The sequence below is a fragment of the Nanorana parkeri genome, unplaced genomic scaffold, assembly GCF_000935625.1.
Source record: "Nanorana parkeri isolate BGI_ZX_2015 unplaced genomic scaffold, ASM93562v1 scaffold357, whole genome shotgun sequence".
Classification (NCBI taxonomy): Eukaryota; Metazoa; Chordata; class Amphibia; order Anura; family Dicroglossidae; genus Nanorana; species Nanorana parkeri.
Genome location: NW_017306625.1, coordinates 860,909 through 861,520, shown reverse-complemented (window position 1 = coordinate 861,520; position 612 = coordinate 860,909). Strand labels below are relative to the sequence as shown.

The 612-nt window shown below is 34.3% G+C and overlaps 1 protein-coding gene across 1 annotated transcript in view; it reads right to left on the bottom strand.

Annotated features, from left to right (window-relative positions):
* Positions 1 to 612, bottom strand: part of AMPH (amphiphysin) — a 171,884-nt gene that overhangs the window by 22,117 nt on the left and 149,155 nt on the right. The window contains exon 16 of the mRNA XM_018558778.1: positions 302 to 358. Within this exon, the coding sequence (XP_018414280.1) occupies positions 302 to 358 (57 nt within the window). The remainder of the gene's footprint in view (positions 1 to 301; positions 359 to 612) is intronic.

Below are 612 nucleotides of genomic sequence, written 5' to 3'. Positions count from 1 at the left end.
ATTTTTGTTGTATAATGACGATAAAAAAACCGGGGTGGGGGGGGGGGGGGGGTTTATCAAACCTGGAGCAGACAGAATCTGGAGCAGTTTCCCAGGGCAACCAATCCTCTTCTCTCTTCAGTTTGCTCAGTTAAGATTTGAAAATGAAAGAGAGAAGCTGATTGGTTGCCATGCACATCTGCTCTAGATTGTGTCTGTTCCAGTTTTGATAAATTCCCTTCAATGTTTTTACTAGAGATAATTTTGAATGTTAAGAAGTGTGTCATAATAATAATTTGGTTCATAGTAATAAAATACTTACCGTAACTTCAGCACTTGGTTCTGTCTGTAATTCGAAGAGAGATGTGGAAGCATCAGGCTAAAAAAATTAAATAAGTATTGAGTGTGTGAGTAATAAACAAACCTAGGCGGTTCAATGTAATAAAACTCTTATATATCTGATTATAGAAGTGGATTAAAGCAGGTTTGATGCTGTTTTTTTACCCATATTTATTCCCCTAGAATTCTACAAATATAATAAACAATCTCCCATAATAATAGTTACTGTCTGTCGTATGAGTACTTTATTTCATGTTTCTTTTTTTTGTACATTTATTTAATTTACAAATGGGG